General features: G+C 37.0%; 1 protein-coding gene across 1 annotated transcript in view; it reads right to left on the bottom strand.

Annotated features, from left to right (window-relative positions):
• Positions 1–23,017, bottom strand: part of LOC106871965 (protein Wnt-16) — a 264,055-nt gene that overhangs the window by 111,771 nt on the left and 129,267 nt on the right. Inside the window, exon 2 of the mRNA XM_052973214.2 lies at positions 19,191–19,420. Coding sequence (XP_052829174.1) covers positions 19,191–19,420 — 230 coding nt within the window. The remainder of the gene's footprint in view (positions 1–19,190; positions 19,421–23,017) is intronic.

Below are 23,017 nucleotides of genomic sequence, written 5' to 3'. Positions count from 1 at the left end.
ATAAGTACCAATTGAACACTAGGGTCAATGTAATCAACTCATCCCCTCTCCCAAAATGGCTGCCCCTGTAGCTATTATTATTATTATTATTATTATTATTATTATTATTATTATTATTATTATTATTATTATTATTATTATTATCTTTTCCAATCAAGAAATCATACTACCTAATAAATACGAGGAGGAGGAGGAGGAGGAGGAGGAGGAGGGGGAGGAGGAGGAGGAGGAGGAGGAGGAGGAGGAGGAGGAGGAAACAACAAAAGCTATAAAACAAAAGAAATCCAAACTAAAACTAGAACAGCAACGGACCATGATAAAACGATGGCAAGAAAAGCCCTTACATGGTATATACTGGGCTAAACTAAATGCAAAAGAAATAGACAGAGAAAAATCCCAGCAATGGTTGAGAAGCTCAGGACTCAAAGCAGAGACTGAAGGATTTTTTATTGCTGCACAAGATCAAAGCCTCCCCACCAGAAATTACCAAAAACATATAATGAAAAGAAATATAACAAGTAACTGCAGAATATGTGGCGATGGACAAGAAACAATAAATCATATTATCTCTGGCTGCCCAGTCCTGGCTAAGAAGGAATATATTCACAGACACGACAGAGCTGGGACTTACATACACTGGAAGCTATGCCAACACTATGGAATAACAACAGAAAAAAGATGGTATAAACACACGCCAGAAAAGGTCACAGAAAACGAGAAAGCAATCATACTCTGGGATATACCAATACACACAGACAGAGAAATTAAGGCCAATAGGCCAGATACAGTTGTCAAAGATCATGAAGGAAAAAGATGTTTTCTAATTGATGTATCAATACCAGCAGATGACAACGTTTCCCTAAAAGAAATGAAGAAACTTTCAAAATACAAAGACCTGGAAATAGAGGTAACTCGAATGTGGAATCTAAAAACAGAAACAATTCCTATCATAGTAGGCGCCTTAGGTATAATAAAAAAATATTCAGACAAATACATAACAAAAACACCAGGATTTACAAATATATATAACATACAAAAAATTGCACTACTGGGCACTGCACACATCCTACGCAAAACACTTTCAATACAGTAACCATAAGAGCATCACAGCAAACCACAGCACATACCCAAGGCACACAGAGCTGCGCTCGGTAGTGAAGTGAAAGCACGTTATAAAAATAAAACTACTGAATAATAATAATAATAATAATAATAATAATAATAATAATAATAATAATAATAATAATAATAATAATAGTGATGATGATGATGATGATGAGGATGATGAGGATGATGAGGATGATGAGGATGATGAGGATGATGATGATGATGATGATGATGATGATGATGATGATGATGATGATGATGGAGCCTCTCCATGTCCTATTTAATGATACATCTAGTGATGGTATCACAATAAAAACACTGGTTATTGCGCAACCTGATAATCTCTATCTCATATGCGTGACAATACAAAAACAAAATATTGCGAACAATGGTGGTAATGAAATTGAAGCCATTGATGGTGACAGTATTACACCGAGCAGGCTCAGAGATTCTGGTCCGGCTCCAGCCTATCGTTATTCAGTAAGGGACCAGCAGACAAGGCGTAGATGGAACAAGCAAATTAATGCTGTGATCATAGAGTGTTACTACCTGAGCAACCCAGTAGATGAAAATGGTGCTCAAATTGGGGGTTACCGACAACGTATGTATGATTATTGGAGGGTAAAGGGATTGTTTCTACTCACGGAACAGAGACTATGTGATCAAGCTAGAGCAATAAGAAGAAATCGTTGGTTCACAGAAGTAGAGCTCAAAACTATCAAAAGACGGATATTCGAAAATAGCAGCAGAGATAACGATGAAAATGCAGTTCTTACTAATAGAAATAATCTCATAGCACAGTAAAGGAATAGTGGTAGTTTACTTGATGAGAGACATATAGATGATCTAAAAGAAGATAATAAACCTAATGGCGACATGACAGATGAACAAAAGGCAATTTACGACAATAAAGGCAACGCTACAGGAGAACGATAGCGACATTATTTGCAACCTTAAAATTGAGCCAAGAAACGAAAAAATGAATGAAATTCTGAAATACATCAGAACAAACAACATCACAGAAACAAACAATTTGATCAAGGCAGCAATTATTGTTGTAGCAGAAAACGTGGGTGCTGATGTCAAGAAAAAGAAATATAATGGGAGGGACAAAGAAAAGATTCATGTTGGAAAAGAAGAATACGGGTGGGGTTAGATATACTCGCGAAAGACATTTCTGTATTAGACCGAAAAGAGAAAGGGGAGCTTAAAAGCAAACAAAAATACAGGGCACTGAACAGGAAATATGATATAGAAAGAAAGGGCCTGAAAGTGGTAATGGAGGAACTGAAACATGCCTCGTTGCAAAGAAAGCAAAGATAGTAAGATACGACCAGAGAATGAAGGAATGCCATCAGAATAGGTTATTCAGAGTAGATCAGAAGAGACTCTATAAAGAAATAAATTTAGACTGTACAGAAGAAAAGTTGATACCAGATAACAATGCAATTCAAAGGTTTTAGAGTGACATCCGGAGCAAAGACAAGGAGCACAAGAAGAACTGAAAGAAACAGTAGTCTGCCCCAAACAGGCATAACTAATCATTTCAGTTAGGGAAGTGAAGGAAAACAAATGAGCAACTGGAAGGCCCAGAGACCAGATGGATCCCACACTCTTGGATAATGGAATGTATGAACCTATTTGGTAATGCATCGAATGTTGAGCGATTGCTTAGAAAAGGCTTGATGAATTGGAGGACGGACCTGACAGCATACGGAATAAGTTTAGGGACAGTGGAAATCAGGATGGGTATCTTCCAAGGAGATTGCCTGTCCCCACTGATCTTTGTACTGTGCTTGATACCACTAACACTGATTCTGAGGAAAGCAAAAGCTGGGTATGTATTCAAATGGCGCCAACAAAAAGTCAACCATTTGTTAATCATGGATGACCTCAAACTTTATGGTAAAGATGAAGCCCAAGTCAGTTCCTCCGTTGATACGGTGTGTACTTTCAGTGCTGATATCAGAATGGATTTCGGACTGAAAAAAGTGTGGTGTGTTAGTCTTGAAGAGAGGCAATGTATGGACGGGCCAGCGTTACCGTCGGGGGAAGTTATGAAGCAAATAGAAGACATGGGCTATAAGTATTTGGGTGGTTTCACTCCTTAGATATGGAGCAGGGATAATGGCATGGACAGTAGACGAACTAAACAGACAGCTAAGGCAGAAAGACAAGGAGGTTACTAACTAGACATGGGACACCCGCACCAAAAGTGACATAGACAGGCTGTATGTACCAGGAAGAAGACGGGGAAAGAGGACTTATTGGATACGAACACAGCATTAGAGCAGAAGAAAACAACATTGCATGGTATGTAAAAAATGCCACAGAACCGCTATTATTAGAAGTAAGGTCAGACCTGTGTAGGATGAAAGATTTCAAAGATAAAGCACTGTACAAGAAATTGAAAACGAATGAAACTGAAAATAGGTGGGTAAAGAAAAGAATGCATGGACAATTTCATAGGGATGTTGAAGATAAGACAGACAGAGAAAAAAGATAGCTGTAGATGACTAAAAGTGATTTAAAACCGGAAACTGGGGCTCTAATCTGTGCTGCCCAAGAGCAAGCACTTAGAACAAACTACATAAAATACAGAATAGACAACACATCGGAAATGGACAAAACGGTGAAACCGTATGGTATATTAGAAGCCATTGTATGCTATTAGCCCAGAAGGAATATAAGAGACTCCACGACAATATAGCCAGGCTTGTCCATTGGACACTTTGCAACAAGTATGGACTTGACAGAGCAAAACATTTACACGACCACAAACCTGAAGGTATTGTCGAAAATTGAAATGCAAGGATCCTATGAGATTTTAGGATCCAGTGCGTCCATGAGATTGAGAATAGGAAGCCGGACATAGTCTTAATTGAGAAAGAAAGTAAACTATGCTGGATTATAGACATAGCATGCCCAGCTGACAACAAGATATGCGATAAGGAAGAAAGAAAAGTCGAGAGGTGTGACAGGTTAGCTTGGGAAGTTAAGCAGTTGTGGTCGATGAAAAAGGTAGCAGTAGTATCAATAATTGTCGGAGCCCTGTGAACAGTGAGTAAAAATCTTGAGAAGTACATGGAACAAATAGTGGCTGCAATAAGGGTGGAGCATTTGCAGAAAATGGCACTGCTTGGAACCGCTCGAATACTCCGGAAGGTGCTCGATAAATAAGAAGTGTTACCTTAGTTCACTGGTATTGAACAGCTGACACCGTAGCTGGGAGAGGTAAATATCAAAAGAGGAATTTTTTCAAGAGGACAGTCTGTTGCCTCTCCTATTTGTTGTCTGCATACTGCCACTAAAGAGCGTTTTAAGAAAGATGCGTGTGGGGTAGGTGCTAGGCAGGGTGAAATTAAACAAGCTGTGGTTTATGGATGACCTAAAGCTATTCGTTAAGACTGAGAAAGAAATTGAGAGTTTCATGGCAACTGTGCAGATGATTAGCAAAGATATTAGCATGGAATTTGGAATCGAATCATGTGGTGTAATGATTCTCAAAAGAGGATAAATCAATAAAAGCCATGGGATCAAGCTGGAAAGTGGTGAAACTATAAAGGAAGTCGGAGAGGAAGGATATGAGTATCTAGGTATCATTGAAAGAGATAAGATGAATGAACATAAGATGAAAGAAATCTACAAGAAAGTGTATTTGAGGAGAACTTGGCTTGTGCTCCAATCGAAGCTAAATGGCCGCTATAAGGTTAGAGCGATTAACACGTGGGCGGGTGCTTTGATGAGATATGGGGCAGGAATAGTATCTTGGAAGATGCATGAATTACAAGCGAGAGACCGGAAAACCCGTAAATTAATAACAATGAACAAGGAACTACAGGCCAAGAGCGATGTGTCAAGATTGTATGTAAAGAGGAGGGAAGGGGGACGGGGATTAGTGTGTTGTGAAGGTTGTGTAAGGGAACAGGAGAATAGCCTAGCTTGGTATGTCAAGGAGATTAAAGAAGAAATGATTGAAGCAGTGAAAATGCAGGGAACCTTAAAAGTGAACGAAGCCGTAAATCCAACACAATTTAAGAAAGACCAGAGAGAGCAGATGAAGAAAATTTGGGAGGACAAGAAAATGCACTGTCAGTTCTTAAAGAATAAAGAGATTGATTGGAATAGAACCTGTAGGATGAAATGCCATCCAATGCAGGACGAGATAGGAAAGTTATGGGGCATGAGGAAAGTAATGGTGACACCGGTGGTAATTGGAGCATTAGGAGCAATTTCCAAGGGCTTTGGAAACCATATAAAGAATATTTGAGCTGCTGTCAGGCTCGAGGTGATCCAGAAGACAGCGTTGTTGGGTGCAGCTCGCATTCTAAAAAGAATATTGTCTCTTTGGGTCACAGGAGAATGCGCTACTTGAAACGGCTGGTGATTTGTTATTGCTTTCTTTCAAGTAAATAATAACCGGTAATTAAGAACTATCCTAGAGGCTTTCATAACAACAACAACAACATCAACATCAACAACATCAACAACAACAACAACAACAACAACAACAACAACAACAATAATGATAATAGGAAGGCAAAAGCAGGGTATCGTTTAGAAATAGTAAGGGGAAAATTAACCATTTGCTCTACATGGATGATTTGAAGCTTTTTAGTAAGAATGAAAAAGAGATAGATTCATTAATGCAGACTGTAAGACTCTTCAGCAAATATATAGGTACGGAATTTGACATAGATAAATGTGCAATATTAGTCATGAGAAAGGGAAAGGTAGTTAACAGTGAAGGCATCCAATTACCAGATGACCAGACATTAAGATCATTGAAAGGAGGAGAGAGTTATAAGTATCTGGAAGTATTAGAATCTAACAGAGTATTAACTATAGAAATGAAAACGAAAATGGAGAAGGAGTACATCAGACGGGTGAGGAAGCTAATGAAGTCAAAGGTAAATGGTGCGAATCTAGTGAAGGATGTAAATACTTGGGCAGTATCATTATTTTGATACTCAGCAGATTTTGTAGATTGGACAAAAACTGAATTAGCAAAGCTAGACAGAAGAACTAGGAAGTAATTCAATATGAATGGAGGATTCCACCCAACAGCAGGAGTAGCAAGATTATACTTACCTAGAAAGGAAGGTGGAAAGGGGCTAATATCAGTAGAAGACTGCCTGGAGTTAGCTAGAGTAGATATAGACTCCTATGTGGGTAATAGAGAAGAAAGTTTATTAAAAGCTGCTAGAGTCACAGCAGGACATAGGGAAACCAAAGCACCAAACGAAGTTAAAAACCAGAAAAAAGAACAAAAGTTATGTGACTGGCAGAAGAAGGATTTGCATGGCAGATTCCCAAAGATGGTTGCAGTAAATAGTAGTGAGACATTGTTGTGGTTGTAGTAAGGAAGGCTGAAAAGGGAGACAGAAAAATTGTTAGTGTCAGTACAAGATCAAGCATTAAGGACTAATTGGATAAAAGCCAAGATTGACAAAAACCAAGTAGATTCCCAATATAGGTTATGCAAATCAAAAGAGGAAAGTGTTACTCATATAGTAAGTGAATGTAGCATGTTGGCACAGAAAGAATACAAGGAATGACATGATAAACTAGGGAGAATAATCCACTGGGAGCTATGTAGAAAGCTAGAATTTGAACATACTGATAAATGGTATGAACATGAACCTAGTAAAATACTAGAAAGTAATAATTATAAGATGTTGCGGGACTTTAACATTCAAACTGACAGAGTAATAGAATCTAGAAGGCCCGATTTAGTGGTAGTAGATAAATAGAAGGTGCCAAATAATTGACTTTACAGTCCCAAATGATTTTAAAAAATCAATATGAGAGATATAGAAAAAATAGCAAAGTACCGGGACCTAGCCATTGAATTACAGAGACCATGGAAAATGCAGGTAAAACATGCTCCAGTAGTTATAGGTGCATTAGGCACTATCCCCAAAGATTTGAACTGATGGATAGAGGAAATAGGCATAAAACATAGTTTAGTACAGCTCCAGAAAACAGTGTTGATAGGGATAGCTAAGATACTTAGAAGGGTTCTTGGCATCTAAGGTTACTTGTTGTAGCCCGATGTTAGGATTCTTTTCTTTTCCAACAGTTTAATCTGTTGTGTGTATATGAATAATAATGATAATAATAATAATAATAATAATAATAATAATAATAATAATAATAATAATAATAATATGCCCTGATGGTTTCGTATCTTAACTAATTAGAAGTGTTATCATGTACATGTTTTGTCTCGGTACAAAAGATAGGCTACAGCAAATATTCTACTCAATACTACAGATTTGCTTATCAGTTGAGCACGTCCCTTGGTGGCTGACAATATGTGAATTTCTGAGCATGAGCAGAAGTAGTGGGGTGGGGTGCTTCATAGCCATGTGTTGAGAGGAATTATTTGGGGTTTGAATAACTCACTTCTGGAAACATGGATATTTCGTTCAACCCTTATTTAGGCACCTTTTGAGCGGGATGGGCTACTCGACTTGAAGAAAATTCTAACTGGGCTCCAATGAAAGTTCATGCGCTGTTTATCTCGACATTACATCGTCATGTTACGCACATATGGTTGTGCTTATGCGCCTAGTGTACCCTTAACAGACGGGTAGTCATGATGGGTATACTGTATTCGTATATTGCACCCTAGTGTCACTTTGATGGCATGTGTTACTCTTACACTCAATAATAATAATAGTTTCAAATTTTGAAACAAGGCCAATAATTTCGGAGGAGTTCGTAAGTCGATTACATCGACCCCAGTGCTCGACTAAGACTTATACTATCGACCTCGAAAGGATGAAAGGCAAAGTCGACCTCGGTGGAATTTGAAGCCTCCCAGAAGTCTAGGCTGACAACCTGCCTAATGATAGTAACACGATATATATACTAGTTGGTGGTAACCTCAAAATACATACCTCAGTTATGAGAGAAATGTTAATAAGGAAAAGTAATCCTAACGGCATCAACGAGGATGAATGGGTTTTTTAGCGAAGGTGTTACGTCCGGTAGTTGTCCTGGGGAACAGAAGCGCAGGTCCGGTAGTAATCAAGCTATCACTGACCCATAGTAGCGAAGGAGATTAAAATGGACAAAGAAGAACAAATTGTTGTTTGAATGTTATATTAGGAGTGAGCCTGAGAAAAGAAGCTATAAGAAAAGGGTACTAGAGCTCTGAAAAAATATTATGCATATGAAGAGCTGAAGGATGTGAGTGAACAAAGATTGGCCGATCAGATTAGACGAACTAATATCAAAATGTGGCTTAGAGAAGACGTAGCAAAAGAATATCATAATGGAAGTGAGAAAGGAACTACTAGTCCAGAAGAAATACCCATAGAAAACAGGAATCTACAAATCTGTGACATGGAGAGAGGGAATCTACAATATATAGAAGATATTAGTGTACCTCAAACTAGAGAGCTACCGGAAGAAATTAGTCCAGAACTAGCTACTCTCCGCCACAGAATTCGGAAATTAAACTTTTCCTTTACTTGAGGAAAGGAAAAGCTTAATATCATTGAAATCATGTGACAGAGCAAAGCTAAGATCAGAACTGAGGAAACCAAATGAAGTCGTCATGAGAATTCCAATTAAGGATACCACTAAGTTAAATTCCTTGCTTATGTCATCACAGACAAGATGGGAATGTTTAGAGAAAAGGAAGTACAAAGAAACAAAGAACGTTTTACAAAACTTTTAAAACTCAAAAGACACAAATTGCGTTCCATTGTCAAGCGCTATCGTGTCTGGGACGCCAAATCTCGCAAACAGCTCATGTAGGAAGTTTGACGTATGTTGGCTCTTTACACTTACAAATTTCTGGCCATTTAGAGAAACTGATACCACTAAGTAGTATGAACCGTTTAAGGGATCAGCGAAATCGATGTGTAGTCTCGACCAGGGAACATCTACTTTTGGCCAAGTTTCACTTTTTATTGTCGGTAATTTTGCCGCTAGAGCACATCCTTTGCAGCCCTTCCCTAATTTTTTTATTTCTCTATCAATTTCTGACTAGTACATGTAGCTACGCATTAAAGCTTTCATCCTCGAAATACCAGGATGTCCAAAATGGAATTCCTTCAACATTTTCTTTTGCAGTGTTTTAGGTATCACTACATCAGTACGCTATCACAAACTGAGTATAGGTTCACGTCTTTATTTCGTTTCGCACCAATCCTAATTATTTTTTCTGTCCACAGTATTCTTTTCATTTCTGCTATGAATTTGTCGTTTTCTGCACTTCGTTTTATGTCTTCAAGGGTCAGCGCTAATTCGCGTACTACATTCCACATTACATTTTTTTATTTTTCCTTCTAATCTTAATGCTGCGACTACCGTATCTTCGAATGGCTTGCAGTGTTTCGGTGTCAGTCGGGACAAACCATCCGCATGCCCAATTTTTTTTTTTACGGTAAATATTCCATTTTGTAATCATAATTCAATAACGTAGTGCTCCCATCGCTGTAGTCTATTCACTGTGTGTGTTGGTATTTCTTTTTTAGAACCGTATATTGACAGTAGTGGGCGATGATCCATTTATAGACAGAAACGTCTTCCATGAATAAATCAATGGAATTTTTTCACATCGAATATGATTTCTAACGCTTCATTTTCTATTTCCCTTCTGCTGGTAATAACGATCGTGTCGCATGAGCTATAGTCTTTTTGATCCCATTGTTATATTTGTGCAGAAGCACTGCTCCTACACCATAATTACTCGCATCTGCAGCCAATATAATATCCAGCTTCGGACCTTGGAGGACCGTCACCGAACAATTGACGAACTCGTTGGTATGACTGGTGTGTCCTGGAGCTCCTCCCAACGAATTCTGAGCGAGAAATTGCGAATGAGAAGAGTTGCAGCAAAATTTGTGCCTCACTTGCTCACAGAAAATCAAAAGAAGTCACGACTGAATGCTTGTCGTGAACTGAAAGAATGGTTGGAAATTGATCCGAGCCTTTTTTCGAAGGTCATCACTGGTGACGAAAGCTGGTGCTACGGCTAATACCCGAAAACGAAGCAACAATCAAGTCAATTGAAGCAGTCAATGTCACCACGCCCACCAAAAGTATATCAAGTGAAGTCCAATGTCAAGATGATGCTGGTTTGATGCGAAAAGAATTATCCACACAATATTTGTTCCTCCTGGTCAAACTGTTGACCACACATTTTACTTGACAGTTCTGAAGCGAGACGAAAACACTCCGACCAGTAGCAAAGTGGAGAGTGGTGGTTTCATCACAACAATGAACCTTCGCACACCGTCTTGAAAGTGAAACAGTTTTGACCAAAAATGGCATGACCCACCCTTCCTATTCACTCGATATTGGTCCCTGCAACTTTTTTTTTGTTCACCTGAATGAAAAAAGTACTTGCAGATGTGAAAGAGGTGAAGAAAAAAACGACGGTGTTAAAAGCATCACTTCGCAAGAGTTCTAGAACTGCTTCGAACAGTAGAAGACGCTTTTGGACCGATGCATTGCCTCAAATGGAGATTACTTTGAAGTCGATAAAAGTTTAAAGATGTAAAACTAACTGAATAAAATAATAATGCACAATTCCGGTCTCCTTTGTGGACTCCCGCATATATATATATATATATATATATATATATATATATATATATATATATATATATATATATATATATATATATATATATATATATATATATATATATATATACAAATAATAAGCAACACGGATTTCAAAAGTGATTGCAGTACGCACGTTTCATGCTACTTCAATTTATTTAAGTAATGTGAGCATTACCTTAAATGCAATATGAAGAGCAATCTTCAGCTGCACGAAAAAATGTAGAAAAAAAGACATATTACAAATGTGGCAACATATTAAAACCAAGTGGGAGAGAGCAGAGGAAGAATATATAAGTCCATCTTGACATAGCAGGGTCTATCAGGCTAGTAATTGATTTTAGACAAAAGTTTTAACTGTCTCAGAATTCTATTGTTTCTTATCTAGTGGTGATAGCAAAGGGACAATTACTTCTAAAGAGAGGGAAGGTGTAAGCAGTATGCATGGGCAAGGCTATAAAAGTATTAGAATCTAGAGGTTTCACTGGTCATAGTAGTATCAGGTCATTTTATTACTATCAAAATGTTGAGGAATTAATGTTGAGGAATTATAGCCCTAGGTATATGGGTCAAATAGGTTTTTTACTTTTAGTCTGAATAGAGTAACAGTATAGTGGTACAGACAACAACAGAATTCTAACTAATGTTTACACAATAAGAGGTATGTTAATAAAATAAAATTAGATGTAGTTATCTTTCACAAAAATCATGAAATAATGTCAATATTGAATTCAGGGGCTCTGGATAGGGTGTAAAATTTAAGGATATTAAGTATATTAAGCATATAGTGATCATGAACACTATTTTGAATTATCTTTTAAAAAAACTTATTAGCTGACGATAATGATACTATTTAGGAGACACATAGGTAAGCCTTATTTATATAATGTGAATAAAAGATAAAAATTATTATCGGATTTATATTAGTTTATAATAATGTGTATACTGATGTTTAAGGGACTGAGAAAAGAAAGGATGTTAGGAAATAACCAGGATAATCAATACAGGAATCTGATGACTGATTTAAGTAGATTAGATGTTAAGGATAGAGATCAGGAATATATGTTGTAAAGTTTCAATTACCAAAATAAATATGTGCTAGTTGATAGTTCTAGATGACTATAATAGAAGTAAGGTACTATAAATTTTGATAACTTTAGTTGTTTAAATAAAAGTCCTATTTTTTAAAAAATTTAAAAGTGCGAGTAGAGCAATGCACACATGATACCCTAAGGTCTAATCTATTATTGATTAGATTAGGATTGTTCCTAAGTTTAAAAATTTCATATATTTCCATAGAACACAATTCACATCCATATCTATTATTTCTATAAGGTTGTGCTTTTCTTATAATTTCCCATTTAAGGCTAAAATTAATACTATTGTCTTTTAACTCCCAAATTTTACTTGCCAAAGTTGTACTATTTGCCTTATGTCTAAGTCTAAATGAAGATTTATGGTTATATATTCTCTGTTTTAGGTTAATACTACACCCTATATAAATATAATTCTCTGTTCTAGTACTAATGATGCATCTGTACACTACGTTGCGGGTACAACAAAATCCAAATAAAGGACAATGGGACTTTTTTCTACAGTTGCACATGGTGGGGTTATCAACTCCACCTATATTATTTCTAATATCTCTATTATTATTATTACTACAATTATTTACACTAATATCATTTATCAATTCTTCAATTCTACTATTAGGTATATATTGGCTATTACCATCATTATTTAATTCATATCTTGATGTGCTATTAGTTGGACTTATTCCTTCCACATTTGGCCTATTGATATTATATGAATTATGTCTTTGATCACTATTACTTCTGTTGGAGTTGGGTCTATCATCAACTTCAGTCAAAACTGTAACGTCGTTACTGATATATTCTAATTGTTGGTTGAAATTATGGTTTATAGGAATAAGTATATTGCTACTATCTTCATAATTTCTTTCGTTATTGTTATTTTCACTTCTATTTGTATAATTATTGGTAGCATCATTATTGGTATTAGATGGATTATTATTTGCATTCATATGGCCACTATTTGTAATTTCATTAATTCTAGCTGACTTGATGTTTTTTTTTGTTTAACCTAGCTATGATTGTACCTACATTAGGAAGGGTAGAGTAAGAAATTCTGATTTTATGACAAGAGAAGATTTTACTATATCTGTGAGAAGAAGGGAAATTTTTTTGTAAAATATTCATGAATTTTTTATAAATATTTGTGGATATTGCACAGTTGAAGGGTATATTTAACCAGATAGAATTTTTATTTTTTCTCTTAAATTTATTGTGTGGGTGGGTATGGGGTGTGCTATGATTACTATTATTTTCTAGTACAATATTATTATTGTGATTAGTAGTTCTTTTAGTTGTGGGATGTTTACTATTTTTGTTATTTGATTCAACATTACTGTCTATTAACCTAGGTTTATTATTAGCGTTAGTATATAGTTTGCTATTAAGTTTACTATTAAAATGCACTTTATTACTTTTCTTATTAGTTAGATTTTTAGGTAAATAGGGTTGTTTTTTATTTGGTCCATTGTTGTTACTATTTAAGTTATTAGGTTTGTTATAACATCTATGATTATTATTATTATTATTATCTCTATTATTGTTGTTATTGTTGTCATGTGCACCACTATCACTATTATTATTATTATTATTATTATCTGTATCAAGAAGAGATGTTCTACCAGGGTTAAGGAAAGCAATATTTTGAGTATATCCAGCTTTAGACAAGGCCATATTATAGTAGCTAGAATTAGAATTAATTTTACACCCTATCCAGAGCCCCTGAATTCAATATTGACATTATTTCATGATTTTTGTGAAAGATAACTACATCTAATTTTATTTTATTAACATACCTCTTATTGTGTAAACATTAGTTAGAATTCTGTTGTTGTCTGTACCACTATACTGTTACTCTATTCAGACTAAAAGTAAAAAACCTATTTGACCCATATACCTAGGGCTATAATTCCTCAACATTAATTCCTCAACATTTTGATAGTAATAAAATGACCTGATACTACTATGACCAGTGAAACCTCTAGATTCTAATACTTTTATAGCCTTGCCCATGCATACTGCTTACACCTTCCCTCTCTTTAGAAGTAATTGTCCCTTTGCTATCACCACTAGATAAGAAACAATAGAATTCTGAGACAGTTAAAACTTTTGTCTAAAATCAATTACTAGCCTGATAGACCCTGCTATGTCAAGATGGACTTATATATTCTTCCTCTGCTCTCTCCCACTTGGTTTTAATATGTTGCCACATTTGTAATATGTCTTTTTTTCTACATTTTTTCGTGCAGCTGAAGATTGCTCTTCATATTGCATTTAAGGTAATGCTCACATTACTTAAATAAATTGAAGTAGCATGAAACGTGCGTACTGCAATCACTTTTGAAATCCGTGTTGCTTATTATTTGATTTTAATCACCCATCCTTTTGGGATGTGAAATTCGGGTGCCTTCGCATAAGTACCATATTCAAGCCTTGAATCTATATATATATATATATATATATCGTGGGTGAGTGCAGGCACAGGGCGTTGATACGTGGTAAGAAGCTTGCTTCCCAACCACATGCTTCCGGATTCTGTCGTACTGTTTAATAACTTGGACAAGTGTCTTATTCTATAGCCCTAGGCCAACTAAGGCCTTGTTAGTGGATTTGGTAGACGGAGACTGAAAGAAGCCCACCGTATATATCCAGTGTTCGGGCTAAATTTGACGACTCAATGCCTCTTTTTTGAAGAACAGCTTAATGTATTCGTGAACAGTAAACAGCGTTGAAGAACATAAAGATTAAATTCATAGTTGAGAAAAGGTTAGCTGACACGGAGAAATGGACCCATCTCAATATTGGAAAAGTGTTACCTGGATCATGTTTCACACTGGATATAAAAATACCAATATCATGACTGCTACTCAATGCTCTATGGACATTGTAAAGGTTGTAAAACGTGACATGGGCAGCTGCAACGTAGACTACGAAGCTACGATCAGCGGGAAGGAACACAGTAGAGATTTTGACCCCGTTGGCGCACCGAAATTCACCCAACAACTGCAGGACAAAATGATGGAAGATCCAAACAAGAGAATCCAGGCTTTGGATGGAGTCGCCAGCATGACAACCTTCGTTGCCACTCGTATAAGAGGTGCAAGGGACAAATTTTGACAGCCAAGATCACGGAGAGCCGCTTGACGTAGACAAAGAAGCTATTGAACAAGCTGAAACATCCCGTTGAGCCGGGGCAAGTTCCACAGCACTCAGTACAACAGGTAGCTTACCTACATTCCTTGTGATTTCTCACGTATCATGGAAACAAGTTAACCCAAACTATGATGGTCTTCGTGTGTGTGTGTGTGTGAGAGAGAGAGAGAGAGAGAGAGATAGAGAGTGAGTGTATGCGCGTGCGCGTTCGTGTGTGCAGTGAGAGTGAGGTCCTGCCACCCCACACCTTTGAACAAGGCCTTAGGCTCAATTTCAACAGCCATACTGGAGACTGTGTTCAATCCCTGTCTTGAGAGGGTTGCTGCAGGAAGGCTGTATATGTGGCTGCAGAATTTGGCTCCTTATCACACCTCCGGAAAGAGTCAGAAGTAGTTGTCCCAATTTTTGGCCTCCCAAATTCCCCCGATTGCAATCCCTTAGATTACTATGTGTGGGGTGCGGTTGAGAAAGACATCAACCACTCTGCCCACAACACCAAGGCCAAGCTAGTGGCCAAAATCACGGAGATATTCAATGATCTTTCCAGGGACACAGTAGGGAACGCACGCACCAGGTTTCGGAGCCGTCTTAAAACTATGGTGGAAGCTGAGGCTGGCTGCTTTGAGTAAGCTGTTATCTCACAGCCATACGTTTTGAGCTTTTAAAATACTTTTAAGTTGGATGGAATATTGCGTTTTCTTTTCCTTTTATGCCCATCAAATCTAGCCGAAACACCCTGTATGTATGTATGTGTGTGTATGTGAAAGAGAGAGGGAGAGAGTGGAAGAGAGTGAGAGAGTCTGTGTGTGTGTATGTGTGGTGCATGTGTGTGTGTATATATGTGTATATATATATATATGTGTGTGTGTGTGTGTGTGTGTGTGTGTGTGTGTGTGTGTTTGTGTCAAAATAAGCAAAAGAATAGCAAGTAGTAATGAGTACGACCGTTTCAAGCGGCTCCATTTAATTGAACAATGCAATCATTACATCAATTTAAATGCAGCGCAAAATATAGAATTTTTTAACAAGTAGGACACATTAAAATAATTTTTCTGAAATATTTTAACAGACTAAGAAGATGGAAGAAATTCATGTTATCGCTATTGTAGCTAATCCACTAGGCTTAGAATAGACTGCAATTTCTTAGAATCGCATGGAGCATAGTGGGGGTCATAGGGTTGTATGTGTTGTAATTCATTTCTAATTTATTTCTCTCCGTGTCATCTATTAAATCTGAGACTAGAAGACTATGTCTATTTTGAATAAAGAACAAGAGTGAGTTGACAGATCATGGCTAGATATGGTCATGAATATTATCATACGATACTTATGTCCCCTCAACTTCTTCAGCATTATTAGTGAAGCGTGTGGTCGAGCATTGTCATGAAAAATGATTGGCTTTCTTGTATTGACTTGTCTGGGACGGAGAAGTAGCAGTTTTTCGTTCATTTTGCCAATTTCATGGCAATATGTTTCTGCAGTAATGGTTTTTCCGGGTTTTAAGAAGTTATAGTGGATGAGTCCAGCAGTGCACCACCAAACAGGCACCATAACTTTCTTTTTGTAAATCTCGGGTTTAGGGAAGGTTTTCGGTGCTTCATTTAGGTTTCTTTTTGTAAATCTCAGGTTTAGGGAAGGTTTTCGGTGCTTCATTTAGGTCCAACCACTGCGAAGAACCTTTTTATTATTGTACAGAATCCATTTTTCATCACAACTTACATTACGGTCGAGAAATGGATCAGTCTGGTTACGGAAAAGCGACGAGAAAATTTCATATCTGCGCATTTTCTGATTTTCATTCAAATAGAGTGGTACCCATTTGTCGGGATTTTAAATTTTCCGATCACATGCGAATGGTTGCAAGCAGTTTTCTGGGCTAACTTGAAGTTCTTTTGTTAGTTCTCGAGTGGTTTTACGTGGATCTTTTCTCAGTGACGGCCTTTAATTGACCGTCACCGATGACAGATGGAGGTCCACTATGCTCACAATCTTCAAGGCTCAGGTCTCTACTGCGAAATCGTTTAAACCATTTTCGAGCTGACCACTCACTAGCCATTTCCTCACCAAACGTTTCGTTGATATCGCGAGCAGTTTCAGCGGCTTCACAACCTTTTTAAAAGTTGAATAGCAAAATTGCTCGAATATCGCGCTTTGAGAGTTCCATTTCAGATGATTGTAACAGCGGTGAATAAAAGATCAATGCTCATTTGTTGATGCATTTGGGTAAGTGTATGTCTGTATTATAAGACAATTGCAAAAAAATGTTTAAAATCATTTCGAAACTCTGCAAAAATCCGATATAAATTCTTCATGTTTCAAAGCGTTACTTACTTTTACTCAACCGGCGAGCTGGCATAGGGCGGCGAGCTGGCATAGGGCTGGCAGAATCGTTAGCACGCCGGGCGAAATGCTTAGCGGTATTTCGTCTGCCGTTACGTTCTGAGTTCAAATACCACCGAGGTCGACTTTGCCTTTCATCCTTTCAGGGTCGATTAAATGAGTACCTGTTACGCACTGGGGTCGATGTAATCGACTTAATCCCTTTGTCAGTCCTTGTTTGTCCCCTCTGTATTTAGCCTCCTGTGGGCAATAAAGAAATATATATATATATATATATATATATATATATATATATACAGTAAAGCCAGTTGCCACATCAAAGTGGCTGTTGAAGGTTACTACCAATTTAACCCCAAGCAGATTCTCCGCCTGCTGGTTATCGGCGCAACTCTGCACCTCTTATATACAATCAATATATTGTTAGCAGGGGGAGCGAACCTCTATCACTCTCTAGCGGGTATCAGGGTCGCGAGACTGACTCAGTTTCGAGCTATTTGGCCACTCCTCAGTCGGGAGTACCTCCGCCAAAGCGATAGCCAGAGTCCGCTAACGCTAACGATATATTGTAAACAAAGTGACCATCGGTCACTGATTTGCAACAAACAATATAGCTAGTTGTGAAACCTCACGAAGAGACCGGAGTAGAAACTATACTGAACAGTAAAGTCAGTCGTCACATCAAATTGGCTGATGAATGTTACTACTAGTTTAACCCCAGGCATATATATATATATATATATATATATATATATATATGCATACATACATATATATAATTTTGATTTACAAGGGTCCCACCCAGAATAACGCAAAGCAGAAAGTTATGATATCCATTATCATAGCACGGAATGTTTCGATGTAGGGAAGTTCACCGTTGTTATGTAATCCACAACTGCAATATTATTCAAAAGTATCAAACGATGAATGGAACATTAAACGTGTTGTAAGAAAAAACACACAAAAACGGACAACTGGGTTATCTGGTAGTTGCTACATTTGTTTCGTTGAGAGGTTTTATTGTGACGTAAGCATAATACAGTTAGGTATGCAATATAAACAACATTCATAAGATTACGTAATATGCTGCATACTCTCAACTCATCAGGCCAACCAAATAAACAAGCAAGCGGCAACATGTTGATTAATCAACAAATCATCAAGTAAAATTTCTAATCAGGATTACTAACACTTAAGAAATGCTAAATGGGTGGGACTACAATCTTTCAATCGAAAACAAAAAAGAAGAGGTAGATAACCGAATGCGGTGGTAAGCTAAAGAACCGTTAAAGGTATTCCTATTTTGAATATGTCATTAAACTTCGCAACTTCGTCCATAAAGGCAGAACGTGCTTCTATACGCGGATAGCAGGACCCAAGCAGAATATTTTGACCCTATCAAATCATGTTCAAAGAAAGCTGCCGACGCTGTTCAAAAGAAACCATTTAAAATGTTATATTGTTTTAAAGTTTACTACATTAGAGAGTGACATGATTGATAAATTCCGGTATTATTTATTCGTTCACTCAATTAATATAATAGACATGAAAGAAAGAAAGAAAGAAAGAAAGAAAGAAAGAAAGAAAGAAAGAAAGAAAGAAAGAAAGAAAGAAAACAGAAAAATAATAATAAACAACGTTTTTAAAAAGATGTTAAGTAAGGGAGAGAAGTTCAGAAGGATTGCGGAGAAGTTATATGTAATAATGGTTCCGTACAGGGGTACAAGCCTAGAAATTTGGGTGTGAGGGATTAGTCGATAGTACTGACAACAGTATTTGAGTAGCATTTAGTTCATCGACTCAGAAAGATTGAAATCAGTGTTGACTCCAGTGCGGTTTGATCTCAGGATACAAAAAAGCCGTAATTACCTCATGGCATTTTGTCTGATGATTTAACGATAATGAAAGTAATGTTACCTTTAGTTAAAGTTTGTCCAAACACCGAAAGATTCCGTTGGGTTGTACAGTTCCAACGTTCATAACGAAACTGTGCTTTGCACTCCATAATTCCTTTCCTAGCACCTTCACTGATGCAATAGAGTGTCTGAGGATTGTTACGACATACTTCTATTTGCCTCCACACTAATCCAGGTACTTCATTGCAAGTGTCTCCATGCAGGGTACTCAGTGATGATACTCCAAGAAACCTACAAATAGAAATAATACAAGAAAATAATAGAGCAATTACTGGTGATCCATATACAATAACGATGATGATAGCAATACGAATGACCATGACATTGGTGATGATAAGAGTAATGGTAGATCCGAGGATAGTAGTCTATGTATTTGCTATGTATTTAGGTAACGGTTAACAAATAATCACGCTGGTTACATTTGAAATCATTTATGCATATTAAAATTATACACACGAAGATTTTAAAATATAGAGCATATTAGTGACAGAGGCAGTATTAAAACTGAGAGGTAGTATTTATCTCCACTTAAACGTGGGTGTTCTATAAGACAAACTATACTGCGGTAGTCACCATCAGAGAAACTCTCGAAACGGCTGTTTTCTTCCTTTCTTTCTTTCCTTTTTTTTTTTCTTTGTACCTTGTCAAACAAAAATCAATATTATCCAGTAATTTCAGAATTATAAAAAGAAAGCTTGCCGTATTTTAGTCTTGACCCTTTACAAGTCTGCATCAGTTGTCTCATCTTGGTATTATACCTATAACCACCTTAAGCATCAGGTTATCAATTTTTGTTCTTGGATTTCAAAAACGTACACTTGTGTGGTAATATGAAGGGAAATTTTTGATGGCGGCTGATAATTTTCTTATGTCATAGATCTCATCTGGCATTCAATCGAGTAGCCTAAATATTTGTATGAATACCGGTGCGGCGAACACGTTATATTCCACTGGTTTATTGTATATAGACAGTATTCAGGATAATTTTTTCATCGGTGTAAAATTCCCTAGTTACGTGTTCATTGTTACATATCCCAAAATGGTATATATCTTTTATCCTTCCCTAGATGTCTGCAGCATTTTCTGTCGGATACTGTCATTGAAAGAAATGTTACCAGACTGACTTTCATTTGTTTTTCTCTTTTTGCCATAAGATAGACACCAAACCAATGGCAATCCGGAGTGATAACTCTAATTGTTAAAAAAGGAAATAAGAAAGAGTACTCTAATCTTTGTTGAGCTTCCCTGGTAAAGTCTACACAAAGTGTCTGGAAAAGAAATGTAGGGAGATTGTTGAGCCCAAGCCTGCCGAAGAGTAGTATGATTTTAGTCCTGGACACAGCACAACCAAAAGACATTCACTCAACGGCAGGTCTTTCGGAAATTGTAGGAATAGTATAGCTGGAATATGTGTGCGTGTGCACGTGTGTGTGTGTGTGTGTGTGTGTGGTGTGTGTGTGTGTGTGTGTGTGTGTGTGTGTGTGTGTGTGTGTGTGTGTGTGTGTGTGTGTGTGTGTGTGTGTTTGTGTATGTTCCTATATATATAAGTATATGAGTGCATCTTTGTGTTGCGTTTGTTCCCTCTTGGCAACTGGTGTTAGTTTGCTTTTGTCCCAGTAGCCTATTAGTTTGGCAAAAAGAACTGATAGACTAAACCAGACTTAAAAATAAATACTGGAGTCAGTTTGTTTGACTAAACCTTTCAAAGCGGTGCCCCAGGATGGTGCAATACTGAAACAAATAAAAGATCCTTGACTCTATTAATAATTATACATATATGGATGGTGATAAATACATGCTAATGTAAGGGTATGTGTGTGTGTTCCCAAAATGAAATTATGCATGTATGTGTACGTATACGAATGTGAGTATATGTGTACATGTATTCTACTGTGGGTGTACGTGTACCGTGAATGCGTGTATATGAGTTTACAATCTTTTTACGATCTACACATTTTATTCATTCATAATAAAGAATATTCTATGAGATCCTTTACGCCTAATTATCATTTCCAGTTACTGTTACTTTGAGTCAGTGCTCCTACTTTCCGTTTGCATTTCGTTCTTTCTTTCTTAGACGCTTCCAAATTTCCTTTTGCAACGTTTGACTCTTTCTACATTCCTTCTGTAATTCTTTGATTTCTCCTCTCTCGTTCACCCTGCACTCTAGATTTCTAATCTTCTCACACGGCCTCTGGCTTGACCTTCCCCCGACTCCTTCTATTTAAATCCCGTCTTCATTTCCTTGGTCAAAGCTTAAGCAGTGATGCCACTTTCTCAGATAAACTATAAAGCTCAAAAGGTTATAATATCTGGATGCACTATAGCGACTAAACGTACTGAATTCCGTTGTATGCATTTGTCTTATTTTTAAGTTCTTTGAGTTATTCCCATAAAGAAGCTGTTTCTAATAAAAAATATTTCAAGCTTCGTCACTGGAATTTAGATCATAACAACGGTAGAAGTTTGATGTTGGAATTCAGAAAAGTCTCACGTGTAAATCTTCCTCCCACATCCCCAACTTTTCATACTATTTCACACTCAGTAACATAACAAAGTGTGCCAAAGTATATATAAATAAATTACTAATCTGAGTAGAGATACTTAGATCCAAAAGTTTGAATGAATTGTCCAGAACGGCTGACAACAGTCCAAAACCGCTGAAGATTTCACAACTGTCAATAACTTTTTCTTTTAATTGCTTCAGTCACTAGACTGTGGCCTTGCAGGGGTGTCGTCTTCAAGAGTTTTGTTGAATACATTGACATGAGTACATATTCTTTTAAGTTTAATTTATCCGTCTTTTTTACCGAACCGTTAAGGTGTCGAGATGTACACAAACGAACACCACTTTTCAAGCTGTAAGGGGGAAAACGCTCACACACACACACACACACACACACACACACACACACACACACACACACCTCGAAGCTATCAAAAGACGGGTATTGGAAAACAGCAGCAGAGGAAACTAAGAAAATACAGTTCTTACTGATAAAAGTAATCTCATAGCAGAAAACAGATGTGAGATCTCTAATAAACACAAGAAAGGAACAGTGGTAGCTTGCTCTATGAGAGACATTTAGTTGGTCTGGAAGAAGGCAATAAAACTAATGGTGACATGACAGATGGGCAAAAGACAATCTACGACAGAATAAAGACAAGGCTACAAGAGAACGAGAGCAACATTATTTGCAACCTTAAAAAACCTGATTGGTGGAAATTGAATCAAGTAACGAAAAATGTGAATTCTGAAATACATCAGAACAAAAAACATCACAGAAACAAACAATTTGATTAAGGCAGCAAGTATTGTTGTATCAGAAAATATGAGTGTTGATGTCACGAAGAATAAGTATAATGGGAGTGACAAAAGAAAAGATCTATGGTGGAAAAGAAGAATACAGGCGGGGTAAGATATGCTCTCGAAGGACATTTCTGTGTTAAACCGAAAAGAAAAGGGGGAGCTTAAAAGCCAACAAAAATACAGGGCACTGAACAGGAAGTATGATAATGAAAAAAAAATAGGCCTGAAAGTATTAGTGGAGGAACGGAAACAGCGCCTCGTTGCAAAGAAAGCAAAGATGGTAAGATACGACCGAAGAATGAATACCAGCAGAATAGGTTATTCAGAGTAGATCAGAAGAGACTCTATAAAGAAATAAATTTAGACTGTACAGAAGAAAAGTTGATACCAGATAACATTGAAAGTCCAAGGTCTTGGAGTGACATCTGGAGCAAAAACAAGGAACACAAAAAGGATGCTGAATGGTTGCAAGAACTGAAATAAGCAGTAGGCTATCCAAAACAGACAGAACTAGTCAT

This window comes from Octopus bimaculoides, chromosome 15 (genome assembly GCF_046866305.1).
Source record: "Octopus bimaculoides isolate indiv1 chromosome 15, ASM4686630v1, whole genome shotgun sequence".
Taxonomy (NCBI): domain Eukaryota; kingdom Metazoa; phylum Mollusca; class Cephalopoda; order Octopoda; family Octopodidae; genus Octopus; species Octopus bimaculoides.
Note: the sequence above shows the minus strand (reverse complement) of the source record. Positions and strands in the feature narration are given on the sequence as shown.